The sequence below is a fragment of the Panthera onca genome, chromosome B3 (genome assembly GCF_046562875.1).
Source record: "Panthera onca isolate mPanOnc1 chromosome B3, mPanOnc1 haplotype 2, whole genome shotgun sequence".
Lineage (NCBI taxonomy): Eukaryota > Metazoa > Chordata > Mammalia > Carnivora > Felidae > Panthera > Panthera onca.
The window spans coordinates 741,146-760,285 of record NC_138344.1 but is presented as its reverse complement, the minus strand read 5'-3'; the positions used below and the strand labels follow the sequence as shown (position 1 = coordinate 760,285).

Here is a 19,140-nt window from a genome sequence, read left to right as displayed (position 1 = left end):
AGCCTCGTGCAGCGAGGTCGTGCCCAGTTACCGGACGAGGGAGCAGAGTCCCCGCAGGTGTGACCGCCCCCGCCCGAGCCTCAAGGACCCACGATCCCGAGGGCCTCTCGTCCCCATGAGGCACTGCCCACGGGGCACTCCCGCCTCGCCTCCCCTCCCGCCTCCAGCCCTGCAATGGGGTGAGCCTGAGCCCCGAGCACCCCAACCGTCCGGGCCTCCCCCGAGTCTCGGAACCACCGGGTCGTGGACGCCACGGCCCCAGCAGGTTCGCCAGAGCGCACATCTCAGAAATAAGCTTTGAGTTTTCGAGATAAAGCATGTGCCCCGCAGGGCAGGAGCTCCGTGCTCTATCCCGAAGACGGGGTGCCGTCCCGAGACCTAGAGGAGTTTCCAGAGTCACGGTTGCTGCTGTCGTGGCTAAAACCTGAGTGCCAAGTTTCGCTGGCACACACATAGCATCTCACCTAAAACCACAGACTTGGACGCGTTCTCTTCTCTACCCTTGACCGCTGTTTGAAGTAGGGACTAATGGCCTTATTGTCCGGAGATCACTGAGACCCAGAGAGGTTAAGCAGTTCACCGAGGCCACACAGCTGGCAGGGCAAGGACTCAGAGCACGGGGCTCGCCGCACCCCACCAGTGAGCCCGTCAGTATGAACGACTGACGTCAGACTTGGGACGGGTGACGCGTTCATCCCAAATAGCCTGCGAGGGTGAGAACGCTCACGACACAGTCCTCCAGCGGCCTGGGCCCTGCTGAGCCTAAGAGGTGACAGAGCAGCAGAGAGGAGGGCCGGGCAGCTGGCGGGGCCTTTCCCGCCCCAAGCCGGCCCTGAGGGTGGCCTGCCCTCTCCTTGGGGGATGTCAGCAGCCGCACCCCCACCAGCACCTGCTCGGGGGCCGTGAAGGCAGCCTGCCCGTCCCGAGGCTGCTCCGGCTGGGGACCCTGGTTTTCTAACCGCCGAGAGCCGGACCGGCAAAGGCTGAGGACTGGCCTTCTTCCCTCCACAGAGTTCCCCCTCTTTTCCTACAACAACGGGGTGGTCATGACCTCGTGTCGGGAACTGGACAACAGCCGCAGTGCCCTGTCCGCGGCCTCTGCCTTTGCCATAGCAACGGCGGGAGCCAACGAGGGTGCCCCAAGCAAGGACAAGTACCGCAGGATGTCCCTGGCCAGCGCAGGTGCGTGGGGGCGGCTCTGGGGGCAGCAGTGGCCACCACGGCCCCGGGAGCTGTCCCCCTTTGCCTGTGCGCAGCTCGCCGCCCAGGGGCCTTGGCTGGTGCTGACCCTCCTGGCTCCCGGCTCGGAGGGCCCTGGCTCCGCCCATCTGGCCCCGCCCCCTGGGAGACTTGGACCCAGTAAAGCCGATGCCCGTGGGAACCCGCCCCCCCACCCTCACGGCACTGGTCCCGTGGCAGAGGTGGAGCGCGGCCGGGAGATCAGAGCTTCCGGCAGCCCGGGCAGAGGTGGGTGTGTGCCCTGTATCCACTGAGACTGCGTGGGCTCCAGTCTCGCTGGCCACAAACCCGGGCGGGTTGTTCGGTGTCTTCCTGCCCCTGCCCCCACGCCGTCCACCCACCAGCCACAGAGCGGCCTGGCTTAGCCACACGTGGCTGTTGAACCCAGACGAGAGCCAAGGTGTGCGTCTCGTCCTCACGTCCCCTCTGACCCTCCGTCACGCCTGCCACCAGGGTTTCCCCCCGACCAGCGGAACGGAGACAAGGAGTTTGTGATCCGCAGAGCGGCCACCAACCGGGTCCTGAACGTGCTCCGCCACTGGGTCTCCAAACACTCTCAGGTGGGGGAGGGGGGCCCCGGCACTGGCCTCTGCGAGCAGCGGGGAGGGCAGCAGGGACACCAGGGGACGGGGACCTGGGTCGCCCCACCTCTGTCTGCAGCAGGGATACCAAGTCGGTCTGCACCCCAGGGTCCCGGCCCCGGGGTGCAGCCTCCAGGGAAAAGGGAGACGGGGCAGAAACACAGCTCGGGCTGGTCAGGGGCCACGGCAGGGCAGCGCTAGAGCAGTGGCCAGCGCCGTGGCCCGTCTCCCCCCACAGGACTTTGAGACCAACAATGAGCTCAGAGGCAAGGTGATCAGCTTCCTGGAGGAGGTCATGCACGACCCCGAGCTCCTGACCCAAGAGAGGAAGGCCGCGGCCAACATCATCAGGTAGGGCGGTCGCGGCCCCGGCCGAGCACCGCCTGCACGTGGCCGGCGGGGGGTGGGGGGCTGGGCGGGGCCCTTCCCGGGCGCGGTGGCCTCCGTCCGGTGTGCAGGGGAGCATCCTTGGGCTGCCAGGGGGGGAGGCACCCTGCTTCTGCATCCAGGCCACCCGGGGTCCGTGTGTCCTTGCCCCCCTCTCCCGCCAGGCCCGGGATCCCCTTGTGGCAGGAGCCAGGCTGCTCTGCATCCACACCTGCCAAGTCCTGTCTGGTCTGAGCTCCCTTTTACGGCAGCCCCTGGGGGCACAGGGCTGTGAAGTCTTAGTCAAGGTCAAACAGAATTTTGCCCTCACGCCCCCCCCCCCCCCCAACCGCCGGCCTCTCCTGCTGGGCAGTTGGGAGTCAGGCAGCCTGTCTGAGCCGGCGAAGCCGGTGACTCGCTGTGGCCTCGGACGGACCCCTCCCTCGGCCTCCTTTCCTTCCTGTAAAATGGGTGAGCAGCACGCACTCCGGGGGCTGTGGTGAGGCAGGGGTGAGGTCACGCTATCACTTCTGCAGGTCACCGGTGGGTGTCATGCTGCTCGTCTGGCTGACCTGGTCCACCCCCAGCCCTGCCTGGGGGCCAGGGCTCAGGGCTCAGGGTCAGGTTCCTCCTCCCCACTTCCTGCCTTGTCTGCCTGAGGTCTCGGTCTCTGATCCCCACTTGCAGCCACTTGCCTGAGGCCGGAGTCTCCTGCCCTCCTCCTCCCACACCATCCACCTTGCTTGCCCGGGGCCGTGCCGTCGCTTCCCGGGGTTTGAAGTCCCACAGGGTCTTTCAGGCTTCTCTCACCCTCAGCAGCCCCTGCACCCGCATCCGCACCTACACCACACCTGCACCCGTGTCACCCACACCCGCGCAGTTGGCCCCCAGGCTCTTGGTCTCTCTTCTGCGTGGGAGTGCACTGGGCCCCTGAGCCCGCCGACCAGAGCCCCCTCCGCCTCGGGTGCAGCGAGATGACCTGGCCGGCGTCGGCGGCCCTGCTGGGAATGGCACGTGCACAGGCCACACGTTCTCCGTGCGATGGCCTCCCGGGCTAGAAGTTTACGTGAAATGCCTTCTGTGGGGCGGACATCCAGTCGGTCCGAGTCTGTCTGCCCACGGCCCGCGGGTCCCTGGCGTCATCCTCTGCCCCCGGCGGTCACAATGCCGTCACGGTGGGAACAAAGCACTTAGGCCTGACTCGATCCACCCTGGCTCCCCACCAGGGCCCGATGCCCACTCCGCCATCCCCGGCCGCCTCTGTCCCTCCGTCCGAAGGGCTCCGCAGCTCTCCTGCCCGCTCTGTCCTCGGGGCCCGGAGCTCCTTCCCCACGTTCATCCTGTCATTCCACGGCTCTCTGCGGGAGCCTGGCCGCAGGCCCGCCCTGGGCCGGGGCCGGGGCCAGACCTGTGGGGTGGACACATCAGATACCACCCCGCCCTCGGGCTCCTGGCCGGGGGTGGCCCACAGCCTTCCCAACACCAGGACACCGGGGGCTGAGAGCACAGGGGCCGGGGGCTGACGGAGCCCGGGAGGGTCAGACAACGGAGTCCTGGAGGACAGGCCATCGGGGAGGTTGTGGCATGGTGGGCTCACGGCACAGGAACCACAGAGCAGAGGCGGGGGGAGGGGTAAAGTGGGGGGTCTACGGGGCGCTCACCCCGTGGCGATGGGGTGGGGCGCCCTAGAGGCGAGGGGGGTAGGGGCCGCACGGGGCTCACCGTGCTGTCTCGCCCCCTAGGACTCTGACCCAGGACGACCCGGGTGACAACCAGGTCACGCTGGAGGAGATCACACAGATGGTGAGCCGGGCCCCCTGATGGCGCCCAGTCCCGTCCTGTGCCGGCTCCCCAGGGCGGGCGTCCCAGAGCACACAGGCAGATGACTCGGGGCAGCAGAGACCAGTTCTCAGAGTGCTGGGGGCCAGGAGCCCACGAGGAAGGTGGCGGCTGGGGCCCGGGGGACGGTCCTTCCCGCCTCTTCCAGCTCCTGGTGGCCCCACAGTCCTCGGCTTGTGGCCGTGGGTCTCTGATGCCTGCCTCCTCCCTGTCTTTCCTCCACACGTCTGTCCCTGTGTCCGCACTGCTCCCTCTTACAGATGCCAGTGCTGTTGGATCAGCCAGTGCTGTTGGATCAGTCCCCCACCCCGTGTCCTCATCTCACCCGGGCACATCTACGAAGACCTTGTGTCCAAATGAGGTCGCGTCCCAGATGCCAGGGGTTGGCAGCACCTCTGTTTCGGAGGGAGGAAATACGGCCCGTGACACTCCCGCCCCTCCTCTCTTCACCTCTGCCCCCGCCCCAGCCCCTCAGCTCCTTCTCTGCTCACCTGTCCCTGGAGGGGGCAGGTCAGAGGTCAGGCAGTGGTCGGTGCGTGCTAGACTGAGACGCGAGGTGCTCTTCCCTACGGCAGCGAGTTCGCATCCTCCCCGCGTTCACGACGAGGCGGCTGAGGGTGGGGGAGGTGACGGGCCTCACCCGAGGTCACGGTGTCAGCTCAGAGGGAACTCCAAAGTGGGCGCTGGTTCACACACCTCACCGCCTCATCCCTGAGAGGCAGGTGCAACTCGCCCTGCCCGGAAACAGGGGAGCCCAGGGGAGCTCGGTGCTTCCCACCAGGAGTAGGGGGCTGACGGTGTTCCACGCCGTGGAGGGGAATGATGGTCTCGCGTGCTCCCAGGGCCTGGCCGGGCCCACTGCCTTCTCCGGGTCAGGGATGTGCCCCGTGTGCCCTCCCAGCATGCCACCGTGAGCCACCCCAGAGTCCTGGGCCCCTGCCACCACGGTGGCCAAGGAAGCTCAAGGCAGACTGGTTTTCACCGCCCCCTCAGGTAGAGGCGCCACCCCCCCCCCATGCTGCCTCACCTCTCAAACCGGCTGAATGACCTCCTGTGCTTTCTGCACTCAGTGTGGGGACTCAGGACTCGGGGCTCTGGGCCCACTGCTACCCCCCCCCTCCTGACTCCAGGCCCTGGGCATGGGTGAGGCCCCCCATGAGAGAGCACCTGCCTACATGGGGCCCACGTCCTGCCCCCCGAGCGCACTCCAGGCTGGTGCCCCCGGGCAGGCAAGTTGTTCATGTACAGTCACCAGATTGACCCTTGGGGCCAGGATGCTGGGTGAACCCTGGGAGACACTGGCTCCTTCCTGGCTCCTCTCTGCAGGGGCTAGACCGCACTCGTCCTGTTTCCCACCGGACCAGAATCTTTGCCTTCAGGAGCGGGAGAGCCCTTGTTCCCGGCGAGCAGCCTGCAGCTCTTGGGAACAGAGCACCGCTGAGCCGCCCTCAGCCCCGCCCTGACTTGCTCCCAGTGCCCTGAGAGCCTGTGGGGGCGCAGTCTGTGTGGACGAGGCCCCCATGGCCTCACCAGAGAGCCCAAGGACTTTTGCAGTGAAACTTTGACAGGCCCCGTGACAGGTGGAGGAAGGTGGAGGTCTGAGCTCTGGTTCAGGGTCCCCTTCTTTCCTAGGTGACCAAGAGGGAACAGGGTCCACTTGCTGAGCAAATCTTCTGGCCAAGTCTCTCTGCCCCTGGGCCGACCCCCACAGGCCTCTCCCCAGCGGAGGCCAGCCACTGGCCCTCAGCCCTGATGGATCAGCTATCCTGGGCCTTCGGAAGTGGGCTGGGCTGCCCACCTGCCTGCCGGGGGCTCCCCCACATGAGGGTCCTTCCCCCAAAACACCGCACCCTGGGTGGCATCTACGGCTGCTGTCCCCGAGTCCCCACCGCCTTCCTGAGGACTTGTCATCCCTGATGGCTTCATGTCCCCACACTCCTGCACACAGGCTTCTGGCCTGGGGTGACTGTGCCAGGGGGACGCGTGGCTGCCCCAGCACGCACACGTGCACACGCACACACACGTGCACACGCAGACGAGAGAGTGAGTTCCTCTGCCTCCCTGCATTCTGTCTCTGCCTGGTCCTGTGTCTCTGGTCCTTCTGTCCCAGTGTCTGGCAAGGACCTGGCAGTGTGACCCTCAGTGACGCTGCTCAGGGAGTGGGAAAGAGGGAGGGAGGGAGACTGTCTCGCAGGGATGGCTTCCCCCCCTTGAAACGGGATGGACCCCATGCCCTTGTGATGAGTGCAGCTCTGGGGGGCTCAGCCCAGCCCCGGGGGCCCCTGGGGAGAGTAGCTGGCCCCTTCGTCCCACGCGGCCTAGTTGGAGGTCGGGGTGATCCTCGCTGCTGGTTCTTCTGCCGGTGGACACAGGCCCCTCCCAAGGCCAGCAGACTCCCTCCCCTCCCTTCCACTGCCACCGCGCCCCCGGAGCCAGCAGACCTTCCATGAGGCCTTCCCATGTCCACCTCTTATCAAATCCCTGCCACGGGGACCTTGGACCCCTCGCAAGTGTTTCCCGTGGCCAAGGGGCCCAGGTGGTGGCACCTGTAAGGGTAGTGTCCATGGAAGCCCCCAGAGACATGAGAAGCCCAAGACAAAGGCCAGACAGCCACCTTCTGGGCCCAGGACAGGAACACTGCCCCAGGAGACTGTCACACCTGTGAGCCCACACCTGCTGATGAGTTTTAAAAGGAAAGGTTACAGAAGCGGGTATGGGTCCAGACAGAATCTGAAGGAGGAGACGGGTCGCTGGGAGGTCACAGGCCCCAGGCCCAGCCAGTGACCCAGTCGTGATCCTCGGGAGCCTCTCTTGTCTCATTCATGCTCTGGGGCAAGGTGGACCCGTTGCAGGGGAAGCGGTGACTCAGGAGCACGGGTGCACACTCGGGGCACCGCGAGGTCCCGGCTCCCTTTGCCCTTTCCTCCTCTCCCTCCCTGCACCCGCCAGCCACCCGCTCACCAGGGGTCACAGCGGGGAAGTGGCCAGAAATCGGGAAGGGCCTGACTCAGGACTTGCTCCCTCAGGCAGAAGGCGTGAAGGCAGAGCCCTTTGAAAACCACTCAGCCCTGGAGATCGCCGAGCAGCTGACCTTGCTGGACCACCTCGTCTTCAAGAAGATCCCTTACGAGTGAGTGGGTGCGGGTGCGGGCCCTCCCTCCTCCTCCCCGGGAGTCGGCTTTGGCTGTGCCCCGGGAACACGCGCAGGAGGCTCCCAGAGCCGCGTGAATTCTCCGCAGGAGGAACAGAAATGTGTAAATGCGTGTGTCGGCAGGCACGAGGGAGGGTCCTCTTTGCCGGCCCCAAGGGCCCACCTTACTGTGAGCTGCACGCGCACACACGTGCGTGCTTTTCCAAAAGCATCTCCAACTCCGCATTCCTACTCTGCAGGTCTGGGAAAGGAGTGTGTGTGTGCTCCCCCTCTGGGAGCAGTGCATGGGGACAGCCCCGTGGTCTGGTGCACCTGCCCTGGTTTTCAGTTTTCACTTTTATGTCTGAACTGGGGGCAAACCTCCTTGTGAGTCCCTGTTGCCGTGAGTTCCTGCCAAGGGCCTGAGAAGAGCTTCCCGAGATTGGCGTCTCTGGGTCTGAGGCTTCTGGTCCCTGCTTTCCAGAAAGGCGGCCCCGCCTGAAACTCCCCAAGGCCCTCGCTCGCGAGCATGGAGGGTGGGAACCCGCCTCTTACCCTGGATGCGAAGCAAGTGTCACTCCCGAAAGGCTCCCTGTGGGAGGAGAAGCAGATTTCTGAAACACAGCTCACTCCCCTCCTGCCCACGGCGCCCTGCCCGGGTCCCCCACGGTCACAGCCAAGCCCAGAGCTTCCCTGGGAGGCTCGGGCCGTGTGGGGGGGCCCGTGAGGTCGCCGTCCCGGAACACACAGCCGGCTTGGCCTGCAGGCCCCTCTGTCCTTCCACTCGGCCCGTGTTGCGCCTCTGTCCCTGTCCTGCAGACAGCTTCTGCACAGGCACGCGGAGATACGAGTTCTCCGTCACAAGCAGGGTGCAGAGCGGACTCAGCCGTGACCGCGCGCTCGCTCCCACTTCTCTCCTCGTGTCGGCCTCACGACAGCCCCGTGAACAAAATAGTCACTGATCCCGTTTCACAGATGAGGGGACTGAGGCCGCGAGCCCAGGGTCCTGTCCTCTCCGGGGCTGTACAGAAAGTTACTCCCTGAGAAATTAGAGCCTCCAAAGGCAGAGAAGGCAACACCATCATCCGTGCAAACCTCACCCGCCCGGTGTCCTTCCTTCCCTCAGGGAGTTCTTTGGACAAGGCTGGATGAAGCTAGAGAAGAATGAGCGGACCCCTTATATCATGAAAACCACGAAGCATTTCAACGACGTGAGTACGGTGGAGGGGGTGGGGGGGGAGGCGGTGCCCTTCTGTCCCGGGTTTTCCTTCCGCAGGCCCCTCAGGGTGCCAGGTGGAGGACAGGTTCCCCGCGAGGCTAGCGCCTGACTGTCTGCAGTTTGTGTGCATCGTGACCCCACGAGCCCTAAAGGATGGGGGCTGTTACCCCCACGTTGGTCTAAGGAAAGCCGGGCTCTCAGGGCCCTTGCCCTGGGGGCTCCTGAGTCATGTCTGGGAGGCAAGGAAAAGTCCTCCCCCGGCACGCAGCCCTGCCCCAGCCCCTGAACCACAGGCCCTTGCACCCAGCCTGGAAAGAGCCCCGAGGGCACCTGCGTTGGCCTCTAAGTTCCCCTGAGCTGAGTCATCCCCCCCAAGGGAAGGCCCTTGAGGAAGGAGCTGCACACGATTCCACTAGTCCTGACCTCCTGGCCAGGCTCCCTGGTCAACACCCGCATCAGGGAGGGTCTGCGGCAGCGGGAGGAAAAGAGAGACACGGCCACGCTGCAGCTTGGGGTCAGGACCCCCGTAGGGCACCCAGCAACAGACAGAACCCAGGCCACACGTCCAGCTAGAGACAGTGCGCGAAGCAGGTGGGCAGGTCCTGGGAACGCGCGGCAGCCCCGGGTGGCAAAACCCGGCCCCTCGCCCTCCCCCCGGCTCCCGTGTGCGCCCAGGACCGAAGTGAGCCAAGGGCGGGGCATGAAACCAGTGTTTGCTGCCCGTGTGCGGCATGCCAGGCACTGTGCCCAGGGCTTTGCAAGCATGGTCTCATTTACCCCTGTTATTCTCACTTTGTGAGTGGGGAAACTGAGGCCCAAGGGGGGTCAGTTTCATCCCCAACATCACACGGCAAGACAGCCTGCCTCCGAGGGCCGCCCTCATCACCACCTGGCGTCTGGCCATCTCTCTTAGAATTCGCCCTGTCCTCAGACACAGAATGTGCACCTCCGTGGTAGTGACCATCACGGCCCGTGGCTGTTTCTAGATCTCTCCCCTGCTGGGTCTGCAGCTTCCCACGCCGTTGTCTTACTGAGCGGCACTGACCAGGCTCTCCGGGATCAGGGCGAGGGCAGAGTGGGGGGCACCCCTGCTGCCCGCGGCCCCCTTGTGGCAGACTTGAGTGCAAACATCGATGGTGAATCTTGGTGTTGCTTCTGAAGAGAAAGCTTCTCATTTTTCCCCGTCGAGGATGTTTGTTTCTTTATCAAGTTAAAGAAATTCTTTTCTCTTCTTGTTTGCTGACGGTATTTGCCACAGATCGGTACTGAATGTTATCAAAATTGCGCGCATCTATTGAGATGGTCACGGCTTACCTCCTTTAAACTGTTGATGTGGTGAACGACGGTTACAGATTTTTCTCTAATGTTCACCCTTCCTTTCGTTCCGGGGACAGACCTAACCTGGTCGTGGCACGGCAGACAGGTGGACGTGTGATTTTCCTTCTCGTGTCATCTGCATCTGCTTTTGGCATCAAGGTTATACTGGCTTCATAGAGTACGTTGTGAGATACTCTTTTTTTTTTTTCTATTTTCTGGAAGGTTTCACAGAGGTATTCCTTTAAAAAATTAGTATAACTTGGGGCACCTGGGCAGCTCAGTTGGTTAAGCGTCCGACTTCAGCTCAGGTCATGATCTCGTGGCTCGTGGGTTCGAGATGCACGTCGGGCTCTGTGCTGACAGCTCAGAGCCTGGAGCTGCTTCGGATTCTGTGTCTCCCTCTCTCTCTGCCCCTCCCCGGCTCTCTCTTTCTATCTCTATCCCTCTCTCTTTCTCTTTCTCTCTCAAAATTAGTAAATCTTAAAATTGTTTTCAAGAGTTACAACATATGTACTATTTCATGTTTTCGTTCCTCCCTAATTCTCTTCAGTGGTTTTCCATTCTTAAATAGTTTTCCAAGCCATCCTTTGGACATACATCCTTCAGAAATTATATTTGAGAAGATTTCTTGGCAGTAAAGGCCTACAGTTTTCATTCACCTGCACATGTCCTTTTCTTAATTGTTTGTAACAAGTAGTCTTCTTTTTTACTTTTTTTTAATAATTATAAATTCATAGGAAGTTTCAGAGAAGAGCACAGGGTGAGCCAGCTGCTGCCCCAGCTCTGTGTGTTTCTTGCTCCCTGACTCCCCAGGTCCCGCCCACATCTGATTTGTGCGTGTGTGTGTGTGTGTGTGTGTGTGTGTTCACTGAGGGCAGGGGGACCTCTGCCACTTTATATGTGAGCCCAGTGATGACACAAGGTGTGGGTCCCCTCCAAGCCCCAGCCGTGTGGGGGAGACGGTCTCGGAGCTGGGCTCCTCCTTATTCTTCCAGGCGAACCGTGCGATCACTTTGTCAGGCCCTCAAGAGAGCTCTCATTGTGTGTTTTATTGGGTCACGTTGAAGTCACGTATTAGTTTAGAAAAATGGCGTATTTATATTCTCCTTTGGGAATTGGATCTTGTTCTTCGTAATCCAAACCTTTTATGACCTTTGGTCAATTGTTTTCATGCAGCGTCTTCGGAAATCCTCAGATATTTAAGTTCTTAGGTAGTTTACACATTTCCCTTGGAATTTTGAGAATATTTTCCATGGTGTTTTCTAGTTGGTATTGCCAGTGTATAGGAAAACTCGCTATTACGTGTCGAGTGTTTAACCAGCCACCCTCGTGAGCTCTGTTAGTTGTCCTGGTAGTTTTCCAGTGTATCCTTTTGGGATTTTCAAACGGGCAGTCATATAATCTGCAAGCAATGGTGATTTATCATCTCTGCAATACTTAGCCTCTTATTTTTTCTTGTCTCATCGCATGGGCTTAAAGATCAGTAACTTGATTGCTTCAGAGATCATCCGCAACGAGGACATCAACGCGAGAGTGAGCGCCATAGAGAAGTGGGTGGCCGTGGCCGACATATGCCGCTGTCTGCACAACTACAACGCCGTCCTGGAGATCACCTCGTCCATGAACCGCAGCGCAATATTCCGGCTGAAAAAGACGTGGCTCAAAGTCTCCAAGCAGGTGCGGCGGGAAGCCGGCGCCATCGCCTGCCTGGGGCCGGGCCGGGGCCGGGGCGCCAGAGTGCTGGCCTCCGGACATCGGAGGTGGGCGGAGGACAGGGTGGAGGCCAGCGCTTCCTCGTAAGCCCTCTTCCGGGAGAACCTCTTCTCCTGTATCACCTGAGACCAGGTATCGGCCCGCATATGTGGTGCTGGGACCCATGAGACTTTAATTCCCACTTGAGAATTAATACTCCAAAGACGAAGGTGGAAGAGTGATTACTGGTCCCGATACTCTTGTCCTTGGGTTGGGACAGAAGGGTGGATGCCACTCTGGATCTGCAGGGTCGCCGGGACGGGGCCGGACGAACTTGCAGATCCCTTCCCAGGTCTCTGGTTTCTCTGGCCCTTCTGGCCGCCAGGGAGTCCGCTGGTCCCTGTTACCCATGGGTAGTTGGTGACCTTAAATGGGAGCTTGATCCTTATTCACTCAGAACATGATTCTTCCCTGGGAATGAAGTTCCCTACACTGAGGTCACGAGGAGGTCACCGAGGCCCTAAGAGGAGGGTCAGTGAGGCACTTGGGCCACCTCCTTGGTGCACATGGTGTATGCCCGGACCCCAGCCTGCACGTGTGCAGGAGGCTGGATGGGTGCCACCGAGGGCAGGGGTAAGCCTCCAAAGATACCAGTGACTTGGCCACAGCGTCTGGTCCTACGACTGGGTGGGCTGTGTGGGGCCCAGGGTCTCCAGGGCACCTGTCTCCTCTGGATTTACATACGGTGCCCGCCTCGCTGTTCTCTTTATTGCCTGCCCTCTTACCATCCTCACACCCACGACAGGTCATGATTCCGCCCCCACGAGCAGGCATCGGGTCCATGCATCCCTCCTCCCTAGAAAAGCAGCCAAACTCAGGAAGCCCTGGGATGCTGCCCTCCCTGCAGTGCGGTCACTCTGGCCCCAGATGACGGCGTGACTGCAGGGTGCCTCCTGCCCCCCGTGACGCCAGGCCTCTTGCCTCCTAACACACAGAGATGCCAGGGCTGGGACGGGCAACGGAAGGTGCCAGCTTGTTAGTGGGCTCCTGGAAAGAACAGAGCCTGGACGCACGGGGACTCAGGCCGCAGGCACATCTGGCCGCCCGTGGCCACAGTGCTGGGAATTCCTGAGCGGGCCGCTGCAGAACCCCCAACTCATCCGAGCCGACTCGGCCTGTCAGAGAGCAGACGGGTCTGTCGGCGGGTCTGATGGCCATTCCAGGCCCGTGTCTTTCTTCTGCCCGTTCTTCAGAACGGTGCTGTCTCCTCCGGAGGCTCCCACCACAGTGGGGGCTCCGTAACTCTTGGCCTCATTCTTCAGCATCACCCTTATTGTAGAGTTGGGAGGGAGCCTCCTTAACCATCCCGAAGTCTCCCGCTGTCTCAAGAGGGTGCACAGGGAGGGCAGTTAGAGATCAAGACTAACGGCCAGGCCTGCGTTCTCGGATGTCATTCAGGACCCGGGCATCGGCGATGCCTCGGAAAGCACATCGGGCTCACACGCCCTGTGGCGGCCTCGCCCAGCCCTCAGCTTGCACGTCTGCGCGGCGCCTGGCCCGCACCGGCCCGGGAAGGATTGCCGCGTCTCTGCAGGTATCCCGTGGATACTTGTGACCCCCACCCCCAGGCCCCTGGAACGGCCACGTGTCTTAGAGGCGTGAGGTGCAGCCCCAGCAGATAGTTGTTATCATTGGCTCGAATGTGCCTGAAGCAGAAAAGCATTCTGTCCAGTCCAGGCCAGCCCTTGGCTGGAGCCGAGCAGTCAGGCTCAGTCAGGGACTTCTGGCTCCGTTTCCCTGTCCTCTCCTTCCCTCCCCCAGCCTCTCTGAAAGGGTGTCCCCCTCCAGGAGAGGACGGATGGCGCCCCTCCGTGGGGCGGCGCGGGTGACTGCCGGATCTGCGTGTCTCCTCTCTGGAGGACAGTTGAGTCTCAGTAGGGACAGAAATCTCTCCTCGGCTGCCAGTACTCTGGGGCTCCTCTGGGAGGGAGCAGCCTTGGCCGTCAGGAAGCATTCTGTTCGGTGAAGAGGGAAGATGGGATCTTCCTTCAGGAGGTTCTGTGACCACCTTCCTTCTCAACACAACAAGGCCGGCCCCTTGCTCGGTCTCTGGTTTCAGCGACATGTTCCAAGGGCTCCCTTGCTTCCACCCTCCCGGCAGAGATGCCCAGAATCCCAGCGGCCTGGGTCCCATTGAGCACCAAAGGACGGAAACTCCTGGCCCGGCCGCTTCAAGCTGGAACTCACTTTGTAAGCAGCGGCGGCGGGAATATCCAGGGGCCTCCCAGGCTGCAAAGCTCCTTCCTGGACAGCAGGACACCCCATCTGTGGAAGGAGTCTGAGCGTGCCCATCTCAGAGCCACAGATCGGTCCCAAGTGTCTACCCAGTCCCCCACACACATCAGAATATCCCCCATGTATCCTCAGGACCGCTAGCATGGTGATACTTCATCCGGAGCTAAGTGGCCAGCGGGGCCTACCCTCCCATTTTCCAGATTGAAAGTGGAGGCCAGCCATGGAACAGGAGCGGTGTCTGTGGGCTTGCGGAGGGTGTGTGCAGAGCTGCTGAGGCCCCAGGGCCAGGACACTGGGCCCCCACATCTGGTCTCCGGCTGCCTCGGGGCCATTCCTCTGCAGGCGAGTGGGGAGGAGGAGGGGGTGGGCCCAGCTCTGGAGAGAGAAGTCTAGAAAGTACAGGAGAAGCGGAGGCCCGGGGCCGCGGTTGACGTCGGCACCAGGCTGCGGGCCGGTACCTGAGGGCGGCTGCGTCAGGGGCACAGACACGGCCCGTGGCTGTGTCTCCGCCACCAGGTCCACACGCATTTCTGCTTTGAGCGGGGCTGGTCAGGACCAGGTGACGGCTCCCCATCCAGGAGGAAGCAGACTGGATGGGCCCCTCGAGGACCGCACCCCGGTCCCTTCTCCCATCTGAATCAAGTCTCAGTGTCGCTTTCTGCAGGCAGATTTCTCAGGAACGTCTGGCCCAAAGCTGAGGGGTGTGCTCGGCCCGTGTGACCAGCGTCCCCTCCAGGCCACGTGCGCACAGCTGGCCTCCAGCGCCCGTTCTCGGCCACGGCCTGGATTTTGAGGGCGGGAGCTGGAGAGGTGGGGTCGCTAAGCCACGTCGCTGTTGCATAAGTGAGGGACCCGGGGACCGCCAAGACCAAGAGGCCCCCGGCCGGCAGGGAAAGGACCGCAAAGACCCTGGGCAGCCTCCGTGGCTCCCGTCTGCTCCCTGCAGACAAACGGGACCCTCAGCTGGGGGCTCACTCTTCCCCATCACGGTCTTTTCTTCTAGGTGATCAGTTCACCTGCCATCTTTTCTCCTGATTCTTACGTTAGTGCGGCGTCCTGAGATACACAGGTGTGGTTCTGTGCCCGCACCCTTGGCCACATCCCTGGGGTTGAGGGCACAGGAAAGGCCACGGAAGTGAAGCCACGGCCACTGCTGCGCTCTGCTCCGGAGGGCCCCTTGCAGTTACCCAGTCCCACCCCCACCCCGGTATCCGGGTCCGTGTTTGCAGGGGTGAGACCGGCACTCAGATCCCCCCCATTGCCACCCCCGTGCTTCTGAAGGGTGAGAGGACAAGGGTCCGTGGCTGACTCTTCAGGAGTTGGGGGGCGGTCCCCGGAAACGCCCTGCCCTGCGAGGAGGCAGAGCAGGGGCGGCCCCGGAGCCCGAGGGCGGCCCGTGGACCGTGGGCCGGTGCCTCGGGCCCCTGCGAGCCGCGCGTTAGTAAATGCTTCTGATTCTTTCTAGACAAAAGCTTTGATTGACAAGCTCCAAAAGCTTGTGTCATCAGAGGGCAGATTTAAGAATCTCAGAGAAGCTCTGAAAAAGTAAGTGTGTGCTATTTTGTCACCGTTATTTTTCAAATCGTAGACCGCATTGCGGAGGCCTCCACGCGCCCCGTCTGGCTGCAGCAGGAGGTCCGTGTGTCTGTCTGTCCGTCCGTCTACCCACGCGGCCCCTGGGCTCCCCAGACCTCTAGGGTGGGTCGGCTTTGTCCTCCACTGTCTGCTAAAGCCATCCCAGTCTCCGGGGCAGTTCCCGGCGAGGGGAGGGGCAGCACGCCCGAGTCCCAGCACGCGGGACGGCCGTGGCCCCAGACGCCTCGACGCTGACGCACACACATCCCCACAGTTCAGTGTTTCTGACATCAGGGAAGGTTGTGAGGTCAAGGTGTTTACTTAATGGGATCGCGTTTTCCCGTTTTTGTTGAGAATTAGTCATGGGAACAGGTGCGGTTTGCACAAACGGCATCTGGGAATCGGAGAACACAGATTTGCCGATGTCGCACCTGACCGCGGTCACTAGACGGCAGGTCGTCACTAGAGCAGGACCACGCCATGCTGAGGGGCCGTCTCGTGCCACGTGGGCTGTTGAGCGGCAGCCCCGGCCCCCGCCCACCAGATGCCAGTGCCTTCCCCAAGTCGTGACGACCAGAGATGCCCCCAGACGTTGCCAAGTCCCCGGGAGAGGCAGTCGCCCCCGAGGAGGCCCGCCACCGTGAGGCGGGTCCTCCCGTCCCGTTCCTCCAGACAAGGACACTGAGGCGCTAGTGGCCGTCACAGAGCCGTGTGGCCGCGGTGACAGAGCCAGACCCTGGCCCAGGCGGCCTGCAAGGCCAGTGCTCTGCGGTTCGCCCGAGGGCCCAGGCCCTCCCAGCGCATCGGCCTCAGCCCCTTGGGGCGCACGGCGGCCACAGGCTCACGCGCGAGGGCTCTGGGGTCACCCCCGCTCGCTCGCTCGCTATGCGCCCGCGGCCTCTGCGTTAGTCCCTGCCGTCCTTGGCGAGACCCCGGGGCCGCCCCCAGTCCCGGCTCCCTGCAGAGCGCCTCTCCCGCCTGTCGTGCGGAATCACGCGGCCACTGCCCCCGGGGCCCGGGGACCGCGTCCAGCCCTTGGCACACCCGCGCCCCGCCCGTGTGCCCTCATTTCCCTCCCGCCGCACGCGGGCCGTCCTCCGCCACCTCCGTGTGCCATTGCTGCGTTCATCTCCACCGTGTTCGTCCTCAGACAGATGCCCCGCCATCTGTGCTGTCTCTGTCACGCCCGGGCCCCCCGGAGCCCGTGGGCTGTGCTTGTGCGGGCCGCCTCACCGCGCATTCACCCACCTGTCCGTCTGCCGGGCACCCTTCCATCCGCCTCCCGCCCATGGCTTCCTTGTCTGCCGTCGCCTCCGTGGCCTGGGTCTGTCTCGGTAACCGCCCCCACCCCCCCCCCCCACCCCCGTCTTCCCTCTTTCCCGGGGGGCTCCGGTCAGCCTGTCCCAGACGCCTCTGCTCCGGGCTGCAAGGGGGTGGGGGACCTCAGGCATTCAGGAGCTGAGACCTTTATGCAAACCGGGTTATCGCTTTATGCACACGGAGGCCACGCCCTGCAGGGGAAGGACAGACAGGGGACGTGGGGCGAACGTGTCCTGCACCCCTTGTCCAGAGGCACCGTAGAGCTGTGCTGTGTGAACCCCGGGGTCTTGTCTCGGCAGGGGGGGACGGTGCTCACAGGAAGGAAGGGAGAGGCCAGTCTTGAGCACGGCCGGTGGCCTGCCCGGACGGGGCCTCCTGCGTAGCCCGTCACTGGAGAGGTTTCGTGCCCGCACGCAGGCTAGTGAGTGGCCTTTCCCGGCGGAGACTTCACCCCTACGTCCCACTCCCCTCCCCTCGGCCACACTCTTAAATCCCCCCGGGCCCACCGACAGCGCGCGTGCCCTGTGCGCCCCCAGTCCCCTGCCCAGGGCCCCCGAGCGTGCCCCCGTCTGCCCTCCTCATTCCCCGAGCCCAGAGACCACCCTTCCGGTTCCGCGCGGCAAAACGTGGCCAGGAAGTCAAGTCCTCGGTGGCATTGGTCACCAGCCCCGCTGGGGTCAGTTCTGGGATTGCCCACCGGCCTAATCTGAACCCAACACACGTTGGCAAACCTGTACTCGGGCTCTGCTTTGATGGGAAGCCCTCGTTTGGAGGAACGCGGGGCAACGCTCCCCGCGGGCTGCGGCCGCCCTGAGCAGAGGGCTGTGGGGGACCCAGGCGGCTCGCCGACCACCAGCCCGTCGCCACCCGCCCTTCGCGAGGGACAAAATCCATCCGTGTGGACGCGAGGGGCCCAGGGGTGGCCACCAGGCCACACACTCATTTCCACCTGTATTTTCTGCTCGTGACCACGCAGCAGAGCCTAGTCTCCTGCCGAGACCACAGAGCAGTGGGTGCCCTGGTGGCAAAACGAGAGTGGACTGCGACCCCCACCCCGACTCCTGGCCCCACTGCAATTTTTCCCCCAAAATCTGAGCACCTCATTTCTCGCACTGCATGCCAGAACTGGGGCTCCAGCCCACGTGGCCAGCCCGAGTGCCCCTCACACCCTCTTGGGAGGGAGAGGAGATCCCTAAACAGGGGCAGCGAGGCGTGTGAGAGAGAGGGCCACTCCCCAGGCTGGGGCAGGGCCGAGGGGGGAGAGCTGAACTCCCCACGCTGGGGCGGGGCGGAGGAGGAAGGGCTGACCCCTTGGTGGCCGGCCCGTCAGGCAGCCACACGGAGCTTTCAGCTGCTGGGACCACGTGATCTCCCCTCCCACGTGACGTCATCAAGAATTTCTTGGAAGATGGTGGGGGACCCCAGACAATCCCAGGCAAGGCCTAGATGCCAGTGTCACCAGGAGGCGGCTTCCCGCATCCAGGCGCTGCCTGGAAAACCAGAGGCCGTGTTTAGAATGGGAAGCGGGGCGTTTTTTTGTCTCTTCCCTAAAACAGCAGGTTACAGGCGGGTGAGGGGTCTGTGAGGAGAGGAAGCCGCCCCGCATCCGCCCTGAGCCAGGGCAGGGCCGGACCCCGCCCGAGGGGGACGAAAATGCCCACACGGGGAGTCCAGAGCCGGCCAGGGGTCACAGGGGCGTGGCCTACAAGGAGCCCTCCGCGTGTGTCCCTTTCGTTCAGGCGCTCCCGCTGGGTCCCCACACAGTGGTAGCCTTCCGGGACCCTCCACAGCCCCGTGCTCCCCACGCCTGCCCCCAGTGCCCAGCGCCACGTCGGCAGCCCCACGCGCTGACCAGCACGGCTCTGGGTCCGGTCCGGATGGACTTGCCGTGTGCACGCGCGTGCACTAACCGTGTGTGCGCTTCCCTGGGCCCCTCCTTCCAGGCGCCTCGCCCGGAAGGCGGTGACCAGGGACAGAGCGGTGATGGGGCTGTGACTCCAGGTGCCCACCCGCCACCGTCCTACAGAGGGCTCCTGAGCCCGGTAAACGCATCAGGGGATACACGTCCACGATCAGAGGAACCCCTGACTTCCCACCGCTCTGGGCAGTCGGAGACCCTGTACGGCCTCCGGGAACACTCTGCGTGTTCCTTCCCTGCGGCCCCGGTCCCCCTTCCCCTCCCCCCAAGACAGGGGGTCCTTCCGGCCCTCCGCGTTCCTAGTCACCGTCAAGAGCAGAAATAGCGGGCGAGCTGGGAAGCCCCTCTCGGAAGCCGCTGGCCAGCGAACCCCCCCCCCCCCCCCGCAGCACTGGCTACAGAGTTGCTTCTCCGTCTCCCGACTAAGTCCCACCTGCCGCCCAGACTTGGAGGATGATGGGCGGGGTCGGAGAGCCTGACCTGTGACAGTCACAGACCGTGTGGTCCCGCAGGACCCTGTGTGTCTTGTTTGTTTGTTTTTTTAAATCACAACCCAGTAAGAACACTTTTTTTTCCCCACAAATACATACATGCAAACAGCAACAAAAGTTTCACAAAACAACATGTGCTTTTGGCCCGTGTAACCAAC

The 19,140-nt window shown here is 62.9% G+C and overlaps 1 protein-coding gene across 2 annotated transcripts in view; it reads left to right on the top strand.

Moving 5' to 3' along the window:
- The window catches only part of RASGRF1 (Ras protein specific guanine nucleotide releasing factor 1), a 99,412-nt gene that overhangs the window by 75,429 nt on the left and 4,843 nt on the right, over nucleotides 1-19,140 (top strand). For both annotated transcript variants that reach the window (XM_078449099.2, XM_078449098.2), the window contains exons 17-24: nucleotides 1,012-1,182; nucleotides 1,693-1,799; nucleotides 2,059-2,171; nucleotides 3,929-3,989; nucleotides 7,052-7,155; nucleotides 8,282-8,366; nucleotides 11,171-11,368; nucleotides 15,144-15,223. In XM_078449099.2, the coding sequence (XP_078305225.1) occupies nucleotides 1,012-1,182; nucleotides 1,693-1,799; nucleotides 2,059-2,171; nucleotides 3,929-3,989; nucleotides 7,052-7,155; nucleotides 8,282-8,366; nucleotides 11,171-11,368; nucleotides 15,144-15,223 (919 nt within the window). The remainder of the gene's footprint in view (nucleotides 1-1,011; nucleotides 1,183-1,692; nucleotides 1,800-2,058; nucleotides 2,172-3,928; nucleotides 3,990-7,051; nucleotides 7,156-8,281; nucleotides 8,367-11,170; nucleotides 11,369-15,143; nucleotides 15,224-19,140) is intronic.